The sequence below is a fragment of the Sphaerodactylus townsendi genome, linkage group LG07, assembly GCF_021028975.2.
Source record: "Sphaerodactylus townsendi isolate TG3544 linkage group LG07, MPM_Stown_v2.3, whole genome shotgun sequence".
Lineage (NCBI taxonomy): Eukaryota > Metazoa > Chordata > Lepidosauria > Squamata > Sphaerodactylidae > Sphaerodactylus > Sphaerodactylus townsendi.
The window spans coordinates 30,932,877-30,951,102 of record NC_059431.1 but is presented as its reverse complement, the minus strand read 5'-3'; the positions used below and the strand labels follow the sequence as shown (position 1 = coordinate 30,951,102).

General features: G+C 41.9%; 1 protein-coding gene across 1 annotated transcript in view; it reads left to right on the top strand.

Moving 5' to 3' along the window:
* The window catches only part of ERCC8 (ERCC excision repair 8, CSA ubiquitin ligase complex subunit), a 51,431-nt gene extending 33,733 nt beyond the window's left edge, over window positions 1-17,698 (top strand). The window contains exons 9-11 of the mRNA XM_048504348.1: window positions 5,417-5,614; window positions 14,223-14,309; window positions 17,337-17,698. Coding sequence (XP_048360305.1) covers window positions 5,417-5,614; window positions 14,223-14,309; window positions 17,337-17,393 — 342 coding nt within the window. The 3' untranslated portion in view covers window positions 17,394-17,698. The remainder of the gene's footprint in view (window positions 1-5,416; window positions 5,615-14,222; window positions 14,310-17,336) is intronic.
* The last annotated feature ends 528 nt before the right edge of the window (window positions 17,699-18,226 follow it).

The window sequence follows — 18,226 nt, the reverse complement described above, 5'->3', positions numbered from 1 at the left end:
GTGTTTTTTCCCTACATCTGTGGTAATTTGGAGTAGCAGGGTGAATTATAATTTGGAGAAGAATTTCTTAAGAGATAGAAATAGAAGGTTGATGTTGCAGGTTCCCCTTATAAATCTATATATCTGATTCCCAAAACTGCAGATAAGGGGCACACTTATCCCAAACTGATGTTTTTACAGACCTGGGGGGAACCCCCAAGTTCTGCAGAAAAATCTGACATTTTAAAAATTGGGGGGTTGAATCCCCCCCATTTTTAAAAAAAAACTACCTGAGGCTGGTGGTAGCGTAGCTTGGACTGCTCCAGATGAGTTATTGGGGGCTGAGCCGGAGGTGAGGTGGGGGAGCCTCAGAGGCTGTTGGGCGGGTGACCTTGGGGAACCTCTATCCACCTATCTCTGTAAGTTTCTTACAAGTCTGCTTATATAACTAATTTGCAACCTGTTGTGGGTACTGCAAAACAATTCTAGATGTTCTGTGGAATAAAGCTGAGGAAGCGTACTCATTGAGGACTAGTAGCTTTGATGTATGGACTAAGTAAAATGCCTGTTTTTTTCCACCCTCCATACCTGCAGAACAGCTAGCAAAGAACACCCCCCCCCTTTGAAAATGAAACCAAATAACATCTGTTCCTCAAACCAGAAAACCAATTGGAGCTTTCCCCCACTTTCTTGGGTCAGGAAGTGCTTTAGAAGAGCCTAGGAAGCAGCACCTTTGCCTCCATCACAGGACCACAGTTGGCTTGGATCTCCTAACATCTTGCCATTGGTTCTATGCCTTGGCGGCCATGTTGTGGTCATCTTTCTAATCCTTCCTCCAGATGTGCTCTGGGGATTCACAAGAGCCTGTATAATTAGGTGAAAAAAGTTGTGCTGGTTTAGGATCACTAAAGTAACCTCCCTTGCCTTTTTTGGTTGGTCTCTCCAAAACTTACCACGCAGTTCTGGTTGGTGTTCTTACCTATGCTTGAAATGTTGACAAATCCATCCAATTAATCCTCTTAAATAAAAATGTGCTAATTAAGTTTATGGTGACTTTGCATGGTTCTTGCATGATCTGTCCTTCAACCTGATCCGTAAGGGGACATTTCCACATGTGTTGACATAATTGGATGTTACCCAATGGCTGGGAGGGACTCAGCTTGTTCCACAAGTCACATTCTCTTTCTCCCACACCTTGTGACTTTTCACTTAAGAATTAGCAGTTGTAACTTAACCATCCCTTTTTGTAGGATGTACTGGAGTATTGGGAATGGATGATTATATATTAGGAGTGCCTTAGGCAATGCTTATGAAGGAGAGGGCAACCATTTACCGAGAATTTTAAAAAAAATGGTGGTTGTTAATCATACACAAGAACATGCCAGTAATTCTGAAATTTTGCATCCTTTAAATGTCTCATAAGTGTGAATCTCATGATTTTACAAGAGATTGTAAAACATCTACACCACTTTGAGCTTGAGTCATACTTTACATGTTATCACTTGCATTTGAATGAGGCATGTGTATTTGAATGTGCCGTGATAAATGGCTTCTGTGCTCTGTTGATGGGATGGCCAACCAGGCATTCATTCTTCATGGTTCTGGCCAAGAGTTTCTAGCCAGATGTCTGTTTCTGTTGTGCACATTTCTTTTATCATAGAATGTTCTATTCCACCTCACCTGCTAAAAGTTGTCAAGGTGGCATACAGAACGCAACTGTGTAAACTGGAGGAAGGCAAAACTAGGAGGTGGTTCTGTTGAATGCATTCAGACACCCACCCACAAGGATTTTACTTAACAACGTGATTGACTGTAATCTTTACATAACCTTGTGTAAAGTGAAGCTATACTATTCTGGTAGCTACATTTAAGTGCTGTGGAAGCAATGACCATTTCTGGTTCACGTGGTAGGGTAGGCTGTTGAAATTTGTAGTATTAATTGAACATATAAAAATCAAGTAGAAGTTGAGGAAAAAGTAAGCAGACTGAAAAGACACCAATGCAGTGTATTGAATTTGGTAAAAATTAAGCTATGAGTAAATAAATGAAATACAAAAACACAAGAGTGTTTGGGGGGAATAAACCAGACTGAACAGTTCGCAGTCGCTCTGCCTCTCCTCTTAGGGCTTTGTTTCCAGGCCCCTCATCATCCTTGTCGCTCTCCTCTGTGCCTGCTCCATTCTGTCTGAATCTTTTAAAAGTGAGGCCTCCAGAACAACATGCAGGACTCCAGGTGCAGCCTGACCAGAGCATATAGTGGAACTATGACATCTTGCCATATCAGTGTTATGCCTCTGTTGATAACCTCAAGACCACATTCGCCTTTCTTGCCATCGCATCATACTTGGGCCATATATTTGATTGGATTCCCAGAAGTGCCTTTATTTTGAAGGGCCTGTTGTTGTCTTGCAAGCCCCAATCGCTGATTGTAGAAGTTTGTTTGGTGGTTTCCTGGAATTCAACAACTTCTGCAATCAGTGATTGGGGCTTGCAGGACAATCACAGGCTTTTTCACCAGGGTGTGTGTATCAGGGATTCTATGGGAATTGGGCTATTCCCTCATGTACTAACCTCTTAATTGCATAGCATGATGTTAATTATTTAGCTTTAATATCAAATCTTGGCCTTCCTACAACTCAGAATTTGTATGGACTAGACTTTCACATGCTTATGGCACAGGTTTGATAATTGATAAGAGAAAATATGCATGTGCCTGTCTTATACCTGGGTTCCTTGCGCACTGACTCCCCTCCTCTCTTGTGCCAAGAATTAAGTAAACAGAGTTACAGTTTATGTACATAGTCCATTTCCTGCCCACACTATCCAGAATTATAGGCCTGGGTTAAACCCTGGTTTAGGATCAAGGGTTTTTTTTGTGGGAGGAGGTCTAACTCCAGTTGAACATTAACTGATTGCTCTTTGTGTACACGAGTTAACTGCAGTTCTTGGTATGAAATGGGAATCAGGAGGAGCAAGGCACTTGTACAAACCTAGGAACAAGGTGAATTTGCCTACACTTTCCCTCAATCCCTATTATATGAAACATTTGAGTGCATCCTGGAAAACTGTAACATTCCTAAGAATGCAAGTTTAAAGATAGGGATTGCTAATATTAAAAAGAAAATGTAAAAAAACCAAAGGGGAGGATTTCAACCTAGAACAAACCAGGTAACCGAAAAAAAATTGTATATGGAAATATCAATGTCATTTACAACCCCCCCCCCCTAAAATTACATTAAATCATAAAAGTTTTTGTCAAATTGTCAAATTTAGTCAAATTGTAAGCGTTAAAAACTGCATCAGAGTCTGCATCAGTGATCCTCTGAAGATGCCAGCCACAGATGCAGGCGAAACGTCAGGAGAGAATGCTGCTAGAACACGGCCATACAGCCCGGAAACCACACAGCACCCAAGTGATTCCTGCCGTGAAAGCCTTCGACAATACATTGCATCAGAATCCATCAGTGTTGCTTATATATATCTTCCCCTAGTGTAAAAAAACTCATTTTAGTAAAATTATACTAATGCACATGGGGATGTTGTGTACTTCCATGCATATTTCCAATGACCAGAGAAATATCTAGTCCAGGGGTAGGGAACCTGCGGCTCTCCAGATGTTCAGGAACTACAATTCCCATCAGCCCCTACCAGCATGGCCAATTGGCCATGCTGACAGAGGCTGATGGGAATTGTAGTTCCTGAACATCTGGAGAGCCACAGGTTCCCTACCCGATCTAGTCCATGTAAAAGTTTTTACATGTGCATGTTCAGTGCCCGTCAGGGATATGTCATCCCCATGTATACAAGTGCAATTTTAAAAAAAATATTTTTTACCCCAGGAGAAGGTAATTACACATGTAAGCAGAATGGATGGCTTTTGGTGCAGTTTTTAATATTACAATTTCATAGAAGTTTTTATGTTTCAATATAATTTTAGCTTGTTTGTAATTGACAGTGATATTTCCCTCTACCTGTGTGTGTGTGTGTGTGTGTGTGTATGTATGTAGGTGTATATAGGTGTATATAGATGTGTGTGTGTAGGTGTGTGTGTGTATATACACACACATATACATACACACACACACACACATATACACACATACATATACGTATACATATATACATACATACACATATATATACATACATACACACACATACATACATACACACACACACATACATATATACATACATACACATATATATACACATACATACATACATACACACACACACATACATACACACACACACACACACACACAGACACAGACACAGACATATATACATATATATACAGGTAGGAAGTAGGTATGTATAGGTATGTATAGGTATGTATAAGTGTATAGGTGTATACATATAGGTGTATATATATGTATATAGGTGTGTGTGTATGTATGTGTGTGTGTGTGTATGTATGTATGTGTCAGAAGAACATTCTGCTTACATGGTGGAAGAGTTCAAAACTTTCAAATCTTCAAACATGTTGATTAAAATCAGCTGTTTTGTTTATTTTACTTTTTATGTTTCACCTTTTTCTCACCTTCCTCCAGGGAGTTCAGAGTATTGTGTCTGGTTGTCCCTTGCCCCTTTTGACCAGGCAACAGTCTTTTTAGGGAAGCTGAGCAATAAAGCTTTGAGGAAGAGAACAGCTGTGAACCCAGGGCTCCTAGATGCTAGCTAGTCCAACACTTTTTAAAATAAAATGTTATCCATGTCCAGTTCTCTTAACCAGTGTACCTCACCAGCTTAGGTTCCAAAATTCTGGAGTTATCGGAGTAATATGCAGAGTGCTGTATCTCTTAATGGTCGTCAAACTAGTGAAAACCAGGTGCAGAGAAATGGAGGATTTCTCTTATAAGCATCTATTTGGAACTGGCTGGCATGTTGTGTAGATGCACAAGATGATCTGTTGCATAATTTTGGCAGAATCCAAGCTTGTCTAGTTACCTTTCTTGAAACTTTTGTGACTACTTGAGCATAGCTTTGATCTATATTTTTTGTATCTTTTATGTGGATTTGTGATTTCATTTCAAAAGCAGGGGTGGTTAAAGGCATTTTTGTTGTTGTTTTGTTTTGTTAACCACTTTGATTTATGGATGCGTTCTCTTCTTTGTGACTTTGTTTTATATATTTTTTTCAACTTTGTTGTATTTTTCTTTTACAAGTGTTTCTGTTGCTTCTGATTGGCTGCCTTATTCTTTCATTCCACTTTGACATTAGAAAGTGACATCTAGGTAGTCGTCATGTGTAAAACCAAACCTAGTTAGAAAGCTGTTATGACCAAAACAAACAAACCACTATCCCACAACTGAATATGTTAAACAATATAGTTGCAGGAAGTGGATGTTTAGGTTTTAAAATACAATGAAGCATCAGCTGATAGCAGCTTGAGGACTTCAGCTACTAATTTGTCAATCTTACATCGTTGCAGGTGAACTATGGGAAGGTGTGTAATCAAAGTAGAAAAGGACTCAAATTCACCGTTTCTCATGGCTGCAGCCCTGAATTTGTGTTTGTGCCGTACAGCAACACTATCGCCATTTATACCATTTATTCTGGAGACCTAGTAACTATGCTTAGGGGCCATTATAGTTCTGTTGACAGCTGTGTCTTTCAGTCTCATTTTCAGGTAAGTGAATTCCTTGGGATAACAATTTAGAGAGACCAATTGTGTTTAAAAGAATGAGTTTTTATGTTTGCCTGCTTCATATAAGGGCAGTAAAAAAAACCATAATGCACTGTGGGGAATTGATACTCTGCTGGATTAGGGATGCCATGCATAGGCCTGACTTATTTCATAGACTTTTCTAGCAGTTCTTAATCTCAAGAGTTAACTTGCTAGTTCATCCGATAAAATAGAGCCTGCTGGATTGGACTAATGAGCCATCCAGTTGAGCAGAGGCGTTCCTCCCATTGTGCAAAGTGGGCAGTTGTCCAGGGCGCCACCTTGTTCGTTTGTCAGATTTTTTTGTATTTTCAGTGTTTTTCCGTTTTTGGCCTGCAGGGGGTGCAGTTTTTAGGCCAGCAGCACCAAACTTTCAGGGATGTTTCTGGAGTCTCTCCTGATGCTATCACCCAGGTTTGGTGAGGTTTGGTTCAGGGAGTCCAAAGTTATGGATCCCAAAGGGGGTGCCCCATCCCCATTGTTTCCAATGGGAGCTAATAGGAGATGGGGGCTACATCTTTGAGGGTCCATAACTTTGGGCCCCTGAACCAAACTTCACCAAACCTGGGAGGTATCATCATGAGAGTCTCTTACTGATACCACCAAGGTTTTGTGAAGTTTGGTCCAGGGGGTCCAAAGCTATGGATTCCCAAAGCTATGGACTCCCAGGTTGGTCCAGGGGGTCCAAAGCTATAGACTCCAAAGCTATGGACTCCCAGGTTTGGTGAGGTTTGGTTCAGGGGCCCAAAGGGGGTGCCTCCATCCTCCATTGTTTCCAATGGGAGCTAATAGAAGATGGGGGCTACACTTTTGAGGATCCATAACTTTGAATCCCTTGAACCAAACTTCACCAAACCTGGGTGGTCTCATTAGGAGAGTCTCCTAAAGATACCCTGAAAGTTTGGTGCTGCTAGCTTAACAATTGCACTCCTGACAGCAGATTCCCCAGATTTTCCTTTTAACCCCCACCCCCTTTTGGCATGGATTTAAAGGGAGAATCTGAGGTCCCCAGTTTAAACATTGAAAGTGATGCTGTTTCAGGGTGGGGGAGAATCCACCCCAAAATAGCATCACTTTCAATGTTGTTTAAACTGGGGACCCCAAATTCTCCCTTTAAGGTGGATTTAAAAGGAGAATCTGGGCTCCCTAGTTTAAACACCATTGAAAGTGATGCTGTTTGGGGGTGGATTCCAGCACCACTTGTTTAAACTAGGGAGCCCAGATTTTCCTTTTAAATCCACCTTAAAGGGAGAATCTGGGGTCCCCAGTTTAAACAACATTGAAAATGATGCTGTTTCCCCCAATTGGGGGGACTGGATACAACACCATAAAATGTTTTCATAGCAGTAATAAGACATTTTGAAAGCATTTTGAAAATGTTTTCAAAAAAAAATATTTCTGCTGTGTGGCATGGCCCATTGCTGTGTTCAGATTTGTGAGTTGGGGCATGTTCTATAATGTGATGGTGACTTTGAAACGACCTGGTGGAAAAAATCATTGTTTGGTCAGGGTGGGGGGAGGGTGGCCACCCATGGGGGAGGGGATCAAACTCAGGTTTTGCCCAGGGCTCCAGTTTGCCTAGGTACACCACTGCAGTTGAGCATACTGTTTCATGCAGTGTTTACCTAGTTAACCTGGTGGTCCAACAGACAGAGCCCCGCGGACAAGGCCTTCCTTCTGAATCTGCCTCCTGTCATTTATATTCAGAGGTTAGGCAGCTGTGGTATAGTGAGCTTGCCTTTAGTCATCATGGCTAGAGGCACTGATTGACATCTCCTCTATAAATCTGTCTAATCCCTTTTTAGAGCCACTTGTTTTATAGTCTAGCATTCTGTCTCCAACAGAGACCAGTCCCTGAGAAGCTAACAAGCAGAGCCTGACAATGCTTTTCACCGTTGAATGTCCCTAGGCATTCTGGATGCTGCTTCTGTTCCATGCAGCTATCATTCCAGCAGCCCCTGGATGGTTTTTTCCCCCATTAATGTCTTTCATCCTTTTGAACAAATATGAATATATAGTAGGGTTTTTTTTCTGGGACATTTAGTCCATTATGTCTGTTCAAGCAGAGGCAGCTCTCTTGAGTTTTCAAGTTTTTCCAGCTCTGCTACTCTACTACCTGGAGCAGTGTCTGCATGATGTTGAAATGAAAGTACAATGCTATCCGTATGCTAGGTTTTGAAGGTTTAAATTAATGGTGGTGTGAAGCTTATTGCTTTGAAAAAATTGATGGAGACAAAGCATATTTGACTGTCCTGACTGACCTTTTTTCTAACTTGAGTCTTTTTCCTCCTCCCCTCCCCCTTCCCCCCCTTCTCCAGTAGCAGGGCTGGTTATTTTATTGTGTATAAAGCCATTTTATATGTTTTAAATTGTTGCTTAACAGGCTTTGAGAATCCGGGGTTTTTAATGAAAAGACAGGATAGAAATATGCGTGATAAATAAATGTAGGATACCTGCAAAAATCATCTATTCCAACTTGCATGACTGCTTGGAAATCACCACCGGTTGCGGTTGCAAATTCTGACTTTAATTGACTTGAAATTCAGTCTTTGGGAAGGGATTTTATGTGGCTGGAGTTTCAGTACGTGTGTAAGATGCCTGTTAGCTGCTTTCTCTAGAGAATGTCTGAAGCAGCTGCAATGGCAGAGGGAGACGGAAGAATCTCTGGGGCAAGAGTTCCAAAGTTGGGGACCAAAGCCAAGAAGGCCCTTTCTCGGCTTGCCACCTGACTAGCCTTAGATGACAAAGTAATCTGAAGCAGGGTCTTGAAAATTGCCAGAGTTACTGGGTAGGTTTTTATGGGAGTAGGCAGTCCTTAATATAACCCAAGGATCCTTGTAATATACAAGCCCCTGCCCATCTCTTTTTGATCACATGTATCCATAGTAATTGTGGATATTTTGCTATTTAACATAAAAAGTGATTATCTTAATTCCTCCATATCCTTTCAGAAAAGACCACTGATTAGGCATAATAATTATGGAGGCCATCAGGTTCTACTCCAGAGATACCCTGTCCAGAGGCGTAGCAAGGGGGGAAAGCACCCAGTGCACTGGTGCATCCTCCACCCCTGCCCTGCCCCGGAACGCACACACACCACCACCCCAGAACGCCCTCGCCACACCCCAACAGGGGCGCACGCCCAGTGCATCACATACCCCCACCCCTTGGAGCCACGTCTCTGACTCTGTCCCGATCAGCAAGTGTAGCCCGTTATCCAAGGCCACATTGTATTTTTGTTTTTTAAGCATTTGAAGCCACCCTCACCCCCAGTAAGAAGAGGAGGGAGATGGGTGTTATGGAGTATAACTAGAAAAGCCATTTGTCCGAACAATGGCATTTATGGAACTGTTATACAAACTCCGTTATACAAAAGTTTAATTTTCTGACTCTGGAAAGTACTGTGAACTAGCTTGATTGTGAAACACCATTGGGCTATTTTTTAAAGAAAACAATAAATTTTGCCTCTTTTGACAAGTAACAGAAGCCTATAAATTAGTTACAGCAAACTGCAAAATTGTCGGCTGTGTAGATAGGGAACTTCGCCCAGGTGTAATTTTTGTAACTCCACCACTGTGACAAGGACAAGCTATATCTGATAGGAAATATTCTTCAGTCCAGCTGTGAACCACAAGGTGTGCTTGTGTTAGAACAGCTTCTGCCTTGCTCATATGAGCTCTGAGAAATAGTCCTGTGCCTGACATGGAAAGTAAGTTTTCCCTGTCATGAATTATTTATCCAATTGAAAGTCAGCATGTGCCATGTCCTGGTTTTATTTACCGTATATACTCGTGTATAAGTCGACCCGCATATAAGTCGAGGCACCTAATTTTACCACAAAAAGCTGGGAAAACTTATTGACTCGCGTATAAGTCGAGGGTGGGAAATGCAGCAGCTGCTGGTAAATTTCAAAAATAAAAATAGATACCAATAAAATTACATCAATTGAGGCATCAGTAGGTTAAATGTTTTTGAATATTTATTTCAAAGAAAAACAGTAAACTGGCTCTGTAAGTGGAAAAGAGGGTCAACAAGAACAATATGGTATCAACAATAACTTTAAAAGTACAAAAACCTTAGCTCAGTCAGCAACCAAGCTAAAACACAAGAGTTAAAATCCTTCAAAACTGGATTCCTCATCATCATCTGTATGTCCAAATGTAACTCAACTTAGATTTTAAGAGGGATATTATCAGAAATGGAAAATCTACTAAGCTTTCCATTGTAAAACAATGGGGATGGGGCACCCTTTGGGATCAATAACTTTGGATCCCCCCCTGACCCAAACTTCACCAAACCTGGTTGGTATCATAAGGAGACTCTTCCTTCGATGAGACCAGCCAGGTTTCAGGAAGTTTGGTTCAGGAGGATCAAAAGTTATGGACCCTCAAAAGCAAGTAGCCCCATCTACTAATATCTCCCATTGAAAACAATGGGGAATGGGGCACCTCCTTTGGGGGTCCATAACTTTGGACCCCCTGAACCAAACTTTACCAAACTTGGCTGGTATCACCAGGAGTGTCTTTTGAGGGTACCCTGAAAATTTGGTGTCGCTAGCATCAAAACTGCACCCCCTGCTGGCCGGCAAAGTAAAAACACAAAAAAAATTTAATGACCCGCATATAAGTCGAGGGGAGCTTTTTCAGCATTAAAAATGTGCTGAAAAATTCGACTTATACATGAGTATAAGGTAGGCTCCACCAGAATTATTTTTAATGTATTTGTAATGTAAAAAGACACATTGTTCCTATAGACGTAGTTCTCGGTTAAGAAATAAAAATGACTTGTTATGAAAGTCTCTTACTTGGAGGTGTCTTGTCCTAACACCTCTATAACAGAGTGTAAACCTCAATACATATATATCTAATTCTTTCCAATCTGCTGTAGCTGATGTGGTAAAAACTGTAGTTCGATTATAGCCACTCATGTAGGATCTTGCCTTTGCAAGAGGTTCTGCCCCAGTAGTCATTAAAAACTCCTGCATTTGATCCACAAACTGGGTCGACTCCAGCCTCATAGTGTTATACACGTAACAATCAATGACTCCAGACCATACCGGGAAAAGCCTGTTGGTCTTGACGCTTGTGTTTACAGCACATTGGGAGACATATGATTGTGAACCTGAGGAGCTTAGAAAATGTCAGCTCAGGTTGTCGTTTTGCATACCACCATTGCTTTTGCAGTTTTCGCATCCCTTCACTTTCCACCATGAAAGTGTACAGATGCTGACTCAAGACTTTTTTTTAATAGTTTGCCTTTTTTATATCAATCTGTCGACACAAGCAAAAAGCCAGCTGATGGGTAATTCCTGCCCCGCTGCAAACCGAGCAGTGGGTAATATTGCCGAACTTGCCCCAGAACAAAGACTCCGCGGCCAATTCTCTTTGAAGTTGCAGGAACCTCTCCTTGCATAATTAGCCTCTAAATCACAGGTGTCAAACTCATGCCCCTCTAGATGTTATGGACTACAGTTCCCATCATCCCCTGCCAGCATCATGCAGGGGATGATGGGAACTGCAGTCCATAACATCTGGAGGGCCACAAGTTTGATACCTGTGCTCTAAATTTAAAGAAATAATTTGGCTTCAGTTCATTGCCAAACCTTTCATATTTATCAAATCACGATTACAGTTCATGATTACAATTTTCTGTGATACAGTTACAGTTACAAATTACAGTGCATGATTACAGTTTTCTGTGATATCATCCTTAATTAAACCACCTCCTTTTCTGTAAACTGTGTTTATTAATTCATCAGTGTTAATTAAAACAGGACTTGATTTATTCATTAAATCCATTTATTCATTAAATCCAGCTTATACTCAAATAAATTCTCAACCCTACAAAGATAACCAGTAAACTTCTAATTAAAAAACCAAAATCAACAATCAATTCAGTCATGAGGCCATTCATCCTTTATCAGCATAAAAACAGTTCAGTGCAGTGTCATCAATACCATTCATTCTTTAGCATTCAGTACCAAACTCCTTCTATATCTTGAGAGATCCTTGTTTCTTCAACGCGCAGTCCAAATTTTTTCTTTCTAATATTTGTTATTCAGGTTCTTTCTCTAACACACCAGACCTAAAACATCTTTAAAAATACGTAGTTATGTCCTGAACTCACAACCCCACCCAATGATGGACCAAAGCTTTGCTTGATTAATCTACCGGCATTGACTTGAATCCTATGAACAGGTTCTGTGCACCCTTTTCTGCACATTATGTGTTCTTTTGTACTTACACTTGTTTGCAAAAACTCACTGAAAAGCATTGCTCGTGTGCAAATGAGAATGCTAGCACAAGAAGGACTGTGTGCCATAGCAAAAACTCTCTAGCGCTCATGGAACTCATTCACATGAACACAGGAAGCTGCCTTAAACTGAATTGGAGCCTTGGTTCATCCAAGTCAGTATTTCCTACTCAGACTGGCAGCCGCTCTCCTGGGTCTCAGCCTTAGATCATAGAATCTAAGCCAGGAGTCTGCAACTTGCAGCTCTCCAGCTGTTCATGCACTGCAATTCCCATCAGCCCCTTCTACCATGGCCAATTGGCCATAGTGGCAGGGGCTGATGGGAATTGTAGTCCATGAACAGCTGGAGAGCTGCAGGTTGCAGACCCCTGATCTAAGCCTATATGAGTTACAGGTTTTAGACTTATTAAAATGTTTTGTGGAAGTTGCTGAATTTAGTTGATTATCAGTACTTCCAAAAATCCAGACACGACGTATCTTTATTTTTGAATTGGTGCACATTCCATTGCAATTTGAAACGGAGGCTTTCATTTTAGATGATTTATGCGCAAACCCAAGGTTGTTCCTTTGTGTTCAGTTTAAAGCTGATATGACCGTTTTGTGTAGCAATGTGGATGAAACTCGTATTTCTACAGCTCAGGTTAATATTTGGCTTGCATTGTTGCACACATCCTCCCACACATTCCCCTGGCTTTTGCAGCTACGGTGGATTCTTCCCCTGGCCTCATCAGCTTGAATGCTGATGAGATGTGTCTGTATTACTTGCCATCAAGTCGTTTCCAGTTAATGGCGATCCTATGGATTAATGTCCTCCAAAACATTGTATCATTAACAGCCTTTCTCAGGTCTTACAAGCCAAGGGATGTGGCATCCTTCACAGAGTCAACACATCTCATGTTGGGTCCTCCTGTTTTCCCGCTACCATCAGCTCTTCCTGGCATTACGGTCTTTTCCAGGGATCCTTGTCTTCTCATAATGTGACCAAAGTACAATAGCATCAGTTTAATGATTTTAGTTTTTTGAGAGAATTCAGGCTTGATTTGATCTGCTTCTCTCTTTGGCTGTCCACGCGATCTGTAAAATTCTTCTCCAACACCACAAGCATTTCAAATGAGTCAACTTTCATACTGTCAGCTTCCTTCATTGCCCAACTTTCCTTCTGATTTCTTAATTGCATCTCTCTTTTGGCTGATGATTGAGTCTCAAGACAGCAAACCTTGAACAATTTTAATTTCCTAATTGTCGACCTTACATTAGAGTAATTCTCTAGTAGTAGTCATTCTCTTGATGCTCAGCTGTAGTCCTGCTTTGACAATTTCTGCTTCAACCTTCAGAAGCAGTCCTTTCAAGTCTTCACAGTTTTCTGCCAGTAGCTGCGATGGCAGCATTCCAAACATGAAAGGTACTGAGCATTCACTTCTCTGCTGCAACTATATTTCCTTGCACGTGCCATAGCAGCGTTCAAGGTGCTGGTGCAGAGGTGAAGGAGCATCTGCCTTTTCCACTGTCACAGACACTGCTCCAGTAGATGTGTAGGAAAGTTTGAGGCTATGAGAGGCAGGGACAGGACTTCTGGGGTGGAGTGGGGCATTTGAAGCTCCATCATGCTTCCATTGTTTGCTGAAGAGGGCTTCCAAACTTTAGAATTGTCATTTTTAAAGTACCGATTTTGGGGTGGAAATATAGTTTCACAAGTGGAAATCTGCAAGGATTTGCAGCAAGAATCATTTCCATCTCCCCTTCTTTCCCTGAAGGCCCCCATGGGTTCTCCCCTTTGCCTGATTGCTTCTCCCCACCCAACGGGCAAACTACCTTTATCTGCCCCTTAGTCTTCAAGTCTCCCTCTCCCTCAGCAAGCTGTGCCTGGGAAAACTTGGCCCAGTTTTTTGTAGCTCATGAATCAAGCTTTGGAGCCTATCTTTCCAGCAGTTTAGTTCCTGTTGAAGTTGCTGGGTTGATATGGCAGTGGCAGAAAAACACCACCAGGGGAGCTCTGTGCACCGGACTTGAACTGTTCCCACCTAAACATTTACGTACTCCAGTGCAATTGTGCCCCCTTTTCACCGCTAAAGGAGCAGGTTGTTCAGTGAGCTTCCTCCCACATCAACAGATTTGGTGTTTTCTTCATCTATCTGCAGGAGACTTAGTGAGCTTTTCCCCTCAAACTCCTACCCTACAGCAAGGGAGAGACCAATAGTTCTTACTATCCCATTTTTACCATTTTATCTCCTTGGTACAAAATGCCCCTATGAATATTTTATCACAAACACGTCTGTCAGCATTCAATAACCATTCTGTGGCTTATTCCCCTTATTTGCAGGAACTTTACAGTAGCGGCAGAGATAGCAATATCCTCGCCTGGGTGCCATCTCTGAGAGAACCAGAGCCCAACGATGCCTCTGACAAGGTAAAATAGTTTTGTCACTGGAGTCAGAGCACATATTGATAAGGAATAACTTTTTGCGCACGTTAAATTTGCAGAGGCCATGATAGAGCCGTCATAGGAAAGTCTTCCTGGAACAAGAAGGGTGAAACTGTTACTCCATAAGCAATCTGACCATGGTTTGTACTATTATGAGTGCTAGACTTGTATTCCCCTATATCATAAGCCCATCAGAACCAGTTCAGGCTATCCTGATAATAACCTATCTATGATGTAGTCTCAGGAATTGAGATTTCATGCAGGAGCAGCAGTGGCGTAGTGGTTAAGAGCAGGTGTACTCTAATCTGGAGGAACCGGGTTTCATTCCCTGCTCTGCCACTTGAGCTGTGGAGGCTTCTCTGGGGAATTCAGATTAGCCTGTGCACGTCAACATACGCCAGCTGGGTGACCTTGGGCTAGTCACAGTTCTTTTAAGCTCTCTCAGCCCCACCTACCTCACTGGGTGTTTGTTGTGAGGGGGGAAGGGAAAGGAGTTTGTAAGCCCCTTTGAGTCTCCTACAGGGGAGAAAGGGGGGGATATAAATCCAACTCTTCTTCTTCACCCTATGTGAGCAGTTATGGGTGACCCTAAGTATGGCCAGGCCTCCTGTTGATGGTCTCCTTAACACTGCTGGCTGATTGTAAACCTTGTTTCCTTCCCTCTGTTCAACCTTAATATATCAGTACATGTGAAGAGTTTTGAGAGTTTAAATGCAGTGTTGAAAGTATGATGAAGGCTTTGTTATCCAGCACTCAGTGGGGAATGGAGGTTGCCAGTTAATCAGATGGCCCCAGATACTCATGCTTATTGGACCATCTGTCCTGGCTTCCAGTTTGTTTTTGTTCCAAGCTGACGGTGCTGTTCTCTATGGGTTAGTGCCAGCAACTACTGCAGTCATCCCATGAGGCCTTGCTCTCCTGCCTCCGTCCTCTAGGCAACCCAAGACATGACCTTCACAGATGTGGCACGAAACCTATGGAACTTCCTCTCCCGTGATATTCATCTGTCCACATCTGTTGCTGTTTTCATCAGCTGAGAAAGACTTTTTTCTTTCATCTGACATTCCCTCAGTGACATCCCTGTCCTGTTTTTTCCCCTGTTAAGTCTACGTTTTTACACATGTGTTTATTTTTGATTTTAAAGTGGTTTGATTACTGTTTTATAATGTTCTGCTTTTAATTGTCCACTGCTTTGGTGGCCTTGGTTGGGCAGATAGATGGAATATAAATTCTGTACATAACCAATATTACTCTGCCCCCCAGAGAAATTCATAGTAACCAAACCCTGCAGCCTGAGGTGGGATCCAACCAGTTCTCACCACTTCTCTAGAAGTGGTTACTAATTTTTTCTGAGTGCCAAGAAGGGGTTACTAAAGCAACCTCCCTGCCCAATAGGGACTGGAGGTGCGTGTGTGCGGCGGCGGCAGTTTGAATCCCACCACCATCGAAACCTGTTGTTAAAATTTTTGGATTCCACCACTGCCCACAGCCCTTTGAGAATGGCAACAGCCCTTACAATTGGTGGAATATTTCCCTTGGAGCTATCCTATACAGCAGGCAGAGTTGGTTTCCTGGGACCTGTCTGGTTATGCTGGCAGCTGATAGCTCAAACCAGTTTGAAGGGGAAAGCTACATTCAGAGAGGACATCATCTGGCAGTGCTGGCTGTTGGAAGCCCAGCAGTGACTGAAGGCATCAAGCTGGTTGACTGGAGAGGCAGGAGCAGGGCATGCATGTTGCCCAAAGACACAGAGGCATGGTGGCTGCAGGAGAGGAATTTACACTCTAGGTAGTGCCAGGTAGCTGAGCATTCTGGGTAATTAAATGCCCAACAAAACAGCCTTTATTGCACTTTAGACATCATCCTATAGTGAGGACAAGCCACTCAATGGAAGAGAAATGGACAGTTTAAAAGTTCTTGGGGTGCAGGTGGAGCCAGGACATAAGTGGGTGAAAAACTAAGTGGCCACTCACTGTGGAGGTGAGTGAAGACTAGGGTGCGTCATGAGGAGAAGAAGAGAGAAGAGAACCGAGGAAAGGCAACTAAGGAGAACAGAAGGTATTAATGGTGGTAGAAGGACCAGCTGTGAAGAGAATGGTGGCTCTGCTTCTTCTGTGCAAACCGGTACTGGAGAAGGGTGTCTTGGAGTCAGACTGTCATCCAAAAATGAGAACAAATTGCAGGCCAGGCATTCAGGGAGAAAGAAAGCCACCACAGTACTAGTCAGAACATGGACTCTTCTCGGCTTGTGTAAGGAATGTGACTAAGAGTGTTTGGAAAGAATGGGACAGATGGTAAGAGGCAGTTGTATTTAATCTGTAGGGGGAGGGTTGATTGACAGAGGTTAATTTAACAGTAAGCTATGGAGGAAATAACAGTGTGTGTAGTCTATGAGTTAAATAAAGTCATAACAGAATTCATCATAGTTTACACAACCTTTGATCTTCTGTTGGATACTAAAGTCTCGTACAGGTGTGTACGTATGCATACACCCAGGGTGAAACTTCAAAACCAGATCCGTACACCTGGCAAAAAAGTTTTATAGAAGGCTTTTGGTAAGGTTCACCAAAACGCTTGAGTCTGTGCAAAGAATAAATTCTTTACACATGCAAGCAGTCGTTAGCCATAATTATTTGTATGATGAGAGATATAAAGAAAAGATGCATTGCCCGCATTCTCAGTTTAAAATCAAGACAAATAAATAAAATAAAAGCATACTGTTAAAAAATCTAGCAAGACAGCAGCCTCAGTCTATAACTGGTACTCTGGCTACTGATCAATGAAAAGGGCCTTGCTCTTTCTCCTGTACTTTCTGCAAGCCCTTCTGAAGTCTGAGAGTGGAGCAGCCAGGTTATAGTTAACCAGGCAGGCTCGTGGAAAGAGACTTGTAAACTGGCTAAACTCTGATCTGGCAGGCAGAAAGTTTCAACCGCTGCAATTATGGGAGTTTTTATAGGCCATGTCAGTTCACCACTTCGCTGTGAATTTTTAAAATCTTTTTTTTCTCAACAGTGTGTGAATCCAGCTTATGAAGATGCCTGGAGCAGCACCAGTGATGATGAAGGATGAATTCCTAGTGGACTGTTTCTGATATCTATGTGTTCTGTCTTGGTGGAAGAATTATCATCTAGGTGTTCCAAACAAGTACCTGCTTCCAGCAGCATCTCTGTCAATACCTTATAATGTAAATACTGTACATTTTCTCCTGTACATATACTTTTTCTGTTTCTAATATTTTGTGGTCCACTGTGTTCTTTATTGTTATGTCATTGTTACTTTGACAACAGTTCACCTTCAGTAAAAAATGGGTGGGGGAAACTCTCTCCCTTTTTTGCTCTCTTCTCAAAAAAATACAACACATGGGTCTACTCATATTTTACAGTGTTGGAGTAACTTCATTTCCATTGCCACATATTCAATTGTCACAATTTACATCCAGTGGGTTGTTGTGCATATAGGAGAGGGGTTTTTCCCTTCAAAAATCCTTCATGGTTAAATTCAAAGGCTTAGGAGTCTTAAGGCTTCAGAACATACGCAGCTTATTATTTTCCTTTCACATTGTTGTGTCCTGGAATGTCTTGCTCAGATTTCTAGTAACAGGTACTTAACAAATCTCCAAGTACAGTACAAATTATAGTTGCTTACTATCTCAATAGTTCCCTCAACTTGAGGAAATGGTGATATTTCTTGGAAGGATTAGAAATGAACAGCCATACTATTGGAAGGTTATCTTTTTCCTTGCTACATTTGCCCAATATCTAAACCGAAGGTGCCGGAAGATTAAGATTCCTTGGGATCTTAGAAAATTAAGCTGCTTCCTACTGATCCCCTGCAGATCAGAAGAACTCCTAGTCGGATTCTCAAGATGGATCAACAACACGCCAACTCACCGAACTCTGATA